At 39.1% G+C, this 4,274-nt stretch overlaps 1 protein-coding gene across 1 annotated transcript; it reads left to right on the forward strand.

Annotated features, from left to right (window-relative positions):
- The first annotated feature begins 524 nt into the window (after positions 1–524).
- On the forward strand, positions 525–3,667 carry LOC107692455 (zinc finger BED domain-containing protein 1-like). The gene is made up of 5 exons (XM_016491501.1): positions 525–588; positions 832–930; positions 1,521–1,604; positions 1,699–3,097; positions 3,378–3,667. Exons 1-4 carry the CDS (start codon positions 564–566, stop codon positions 3,081–3,083), a joined length of 1,593 nt encoding a protein of 530 aa, XP_016346987.1. The 5' UTR covers positions 525–563; the 3' UTR covers positions 3,084–3,097; positions 3,378–3,667.
- The last annotated feature ends 607 nt before the right edge of the window (positions 3,668–4,274 follow it).

The raw sequence follows: 4,274 nt of genomic DNA on the forward strand, positions 1-4,274 counted from the left end.
GCAATTACTTAAGTACTGTTAAAATCAGATAATTTAAGACTTTTGTACTCTTAAGTCGTTTTGTAATTAGTGACTTGTAATGGAGTAATTTTTGCTATAAGGTAGGCTTAGCTGTACTTTTACCCAAGTAGCTGGTTTTCAGGTAGGCCTACTGTTTACACCTCTGCTTGTGTGTGTGTGTGTGTGTGTGTGTGTGTGTGTGTGTTTCCCCCTCTGAAAGATTAAAACACCTGCTCATTTAGCTTAATCTGTCCAGAATTGTATAAACCCCCCTTCACTGCGCAGGTCTCCCGTATGCCAGTGGATATGTCGGACAACCTCTAATAAAACTGGTTTCGAATCGCTAAATGTGTGTCGTTGTAAATCATTGTAAAGCCGTCAAAACCTGATCAAAGATCTACATCATTTGTTTACCACAAAGACACACCCTTCTCAGTCAGGTGACGGGTTACACAACTGAACATTCAAATGAACTTTGAAATGTTTGTGGACAAAAATGAAACTGAAAGTCCCTCCAACACACATCCCGTGAGTTCCATATTGCTCCCAAATTATCCAGAGAGATGAACAAAAAAAGAACACAGTTTGGTAAGTAGGCCTATTTATTTTGTTTTGTTATTATTTTATGGCTTTCTCCAAAGCAAATGATGTGTGGTCTACCGTAAATGTAATACTTTCAAAATATTTAAATGTAGGCTACGTTTTAAGAATCAAAATGGCACATTGGCAGAATGAGAAGGGTTCATTTTCGCTTGCCCTTTTGTGAAACATATAAAGATAGCAGGCTATCACAAAAGTGCTGTGTAGGCTATATTTTGTTGTCGCCTTTAGCAAACAATCTCCACAGAGGAAGAAGACATCGAGATTTTCCGAGAGACATGCTGCTTCCATATAGACGTGTGTACGGACGTCAGAGCTGGCTGGAGAGTGGTAAGATCCAGTAACTAAATTTGTTTGAAATTGAATGCCTCAAGAATGTCCGCTGAGGGACACCGTCCACCGACCTTCTCAAAATTGTTTAGCGCCGTTATGTTCAACCTAAAAGCAAAATCGTTACCAAGGTAATTGAAAGGCAATTTTCATTAACAATGTTGCATTTGTTGTTTTTGGTTTGACAGCTTGAAGAAACGACTAGTCTACACATTGAGAAACGGCATAATAAATGTTGCTCTTTTTAATTAATAGTTTCAGCTGCGCAGTTGCATTTTCCATAGAACTTGTGCAAAAACCTTCCTAGGCCACTTAACTTTTGTTTGTACAGTTATTTGGAACAGACCATCCTGAATTTAGTCATGTCTTGACTCAGTCAGTCAGTATAGCCTAAAATAAACAATAAAAATTAAAATAAATAAATATAAATGAAATCGTTTTAACAGTATTAAATAATACACAGCATTACAATATTATAAATATGTATAGACCTAATGATAAATGCAAACAAGTAAGACTCAATTTGAGTAAGACTTGCTTATTCAAATTTCTCATATGGTAATACAGAAATTTGTGTGTGTTCATTACAGAGAGAAAGTGGTCCAATGGTAGGCCTACTTTACATGCTCAACAGAACCGGCCTTATAATCAGCAAGAATTACCAACAAACAGAGGTGAAGTGTAATGGACTTTTATGAAATCACTATGAGAAAATATATTTCAGTATGACTACTTTATATCTCATTCAGTGCATTTGATTTTAATTAGGTCATGGCTCGAATGTCAAGACACTTTTGAATATAATTATAAAGGATCTGCAGCCCTTAAGTGCTTTGACAAGACATCATCTCACAAGGACTCTGCAATCCTCTTTAGATCTTCAGTTAAGTGCCTCGTGGCTCCGAAATGAGCTACAGAGCCTTTACGGGCACGAGAGGGTGGAAGTACAGAATGCAGTCAATAATGCAAGTAACCTCGCGCTCTCAGCTGAGTTGTGGAGCTCCAGTGAGAAGGTGTTTTACCTGACAGTATCCTGTCACCTAATCAGCGAAAACTGGAAGCTGAAATCGTATGTGCTAGATACAGCTCATTTACTCAACAAGCACACAGCAGAGAACGCAGCAGAGCACCTTTTGAGAATTTCGAACGAGTGGAACGTCACAGAAAAGACCCAGATCGTGGTCACAAATGTTGATGGCATAAAGAAGGCCCATACCAATGGATGCAGATGGACTTATATACCTTGTTTTGCTTATACCCTGGATAAAGTTTTCAGAGAAACCATACTGAGAACCGACTGCGAATCTCTACTCAGGAAATGTCAGCAAATAGTTGCATTTTTCCACCAAAACTACAAAGCCTCACAAAATCTCCAGGAGTATTGTGCTTCTCTCAATCTCCAGCGAAGTGAACTGACTCAATCCTGTGGTCTAAAGTGGCTTCCTACTCTTCATATGCTGAAGAACATCTCAGAGCAGTGGAAAGCCATTTTTAAGGTTTTTGTCAACAGACGAGTGGATGATCTTTGCCTGAATGAGAATGAAAGAAAAATAATTGAAAACATCGTGGCAGTGCTGGACATTATGAAGGACGTCACAGAGGAAGTCTTAAGTCGAGGGTTCAGCCCCATCTCAAACATCATACCGCTTGTGCAAAAGCTGCAGAAGAGGCTGAGAAACCAATCGGTGGTGGAGAATGGAATAGCAAAGAAACTGTCAGAAATATGTGACTATCATATCGGCAACATCAAACAAAACATTTGGTTTAGAGTTAGCACAGCACTGGACCCGCAATACAAAACCAGCGTTCTGCAGGACTCTGGCATTGAAGATATCACAGCAGAAATCAGGAAACAGATCAGGGGAGATCCACACACTGCAGTGCACTGCAGTCATGACACTGAAAGCGAAGAGTCAGTCTTTCAAAAGTACTGGAAAACAACAAGCATTTCAGTGAATGCACTTGAATTCTGGAAGACCAATGAAGAGTTTAAAAAACTGGCAACAGTGGCCCGCAAGTACCTCACAGTGGTCTCCACTGCCATTCCAGTGGAGCGTGTGCACCAGCTGCAAGAATCACGGCTTGTTGACAGGAGAAACTGTCTGGAGCCAGAAAATGTCAATATGATCCTGTTTTTGAACAGCAACCAATGAAGAAAACGCATTATGTACGTACGCATACTTTCTGTAAACAATGCTCAGCACTGTAAATGTTTCAAATACTGTCAAAATGTAAATATCTGTTACATGAATGCCATGGAGATATATATATATTATGGACACTTTTTTCTTACACATGTATATATATTTTAATCAAAAATCTTGATCTAGACAATTTTTTAATGCTTTACATTTCCTACATTAAATGGGAGCAAAATATAAAACACACGCACATGCATATAAATACACATGTAATGTGTAAAATTAGTTGCTGTTTTCCTTCTACAGGTGATCAGTGGGACCCCTCACTGGATATGATTATTTCAGATTTACATCCACATACCAAAGTTGAAGAGCTTGAATTCTATGAATGAAAGGTTTCAATATCTACCAACATCTGCTGATATACTTTTAAAGCTTCAACAATTGTTTTTCAAAGCAACACAAACTGTGCAAAAAGGTCTGTAGACTGTTGCATTGTCTTCTGTAGTGTGGAACACCACAGCAAATAAAACCTATATGACAGCTACCTGTCACCTGATCGATAACACATGGACCCAGCAGTCATGTGTTTTGGAAACCACACCTCTACCCGAAGAATATAAACCCAGTAATTTTATTGGACAGCTTCTGAAAATAGCAGATAAATGATGAATTGGAAGCAAGATTAAAGTGGTAGTAACGAATGAAGATGGGATCAAGAGAGACATCAAAAAAGCAGGATGGGATCTCATACCCTGCTTCGCCAACACACTGGATGTGGTCTTCAAGGCGATGCTCGAGGCATGTTCTGACTGGAAAGAGCTGGTGCAAAGATGTTGTAAAATATCAGAGTATTTTTCTAATGTTGAAGCACAAGGTCACCTCAAGAGGGCACAAAAAAGCTGTGGTTACCGCAACATAACCTGGCTGAGACTAAGGGTGATAAATGGCTTTCTAAGCTAAATATGCTAGAAAGAATCTCAGAGCAGCATGAGGCTATACGCCAAGTGCTAATTGAATTTGACGTTGACTTATTGTTAAGCAAGCATGACAATAAAAACATAAAGACAATATCACCCCTCAAGGCATTCCAGGATGTCATATCACCAGCAAAACGATACCACTCACTGTCATTATACATTATACCACAGGTGGAAGCCATAAAGAAGAAGCTAAAGGAGTTGCAACAGAGCGGAAAATCGT

The sequence above is a fragment of the Sinocyclocheilus anshuiensis genome, unplaced genomic scaffold (genome assembly GCF_001515605.1).
Source record: "Sinocyclocheilus anshuiensis isolate Anshui unplaced genomic scaffold, SAMN03320099.WGS_v1.1 scaffold915, whole genome shotgun sequence".
Taxonomy (NCBI): Eukaryota; Metazoa; Chordata; class Actinopteri; order Cypriniformes; family Cyprinidae; genus Sinocyclocheilus; species Sinocyclocheilus anshuiensis.

Coding starts and splice junctions, on each gene's coding strand:
- LOC107692455 (XM_016491501.1), top strand. CDS start 564: ATGAACAAAAAAAGAACACAGTTTG. Junction 589..831: donor CAAAAAAAGAACACAGTTTG/GTAAGTAGGCCT, acceptor TGTCGCCTTTAG/CAAACAATCTCCACAGAGGA. Junction 931..1,520: donor TCAGAGCTGGCTGGAGAGTG/GTAAGATCCAGT, acceptor TGTTCATTACAG/AGAGAAAGTGGTCCAATGGT.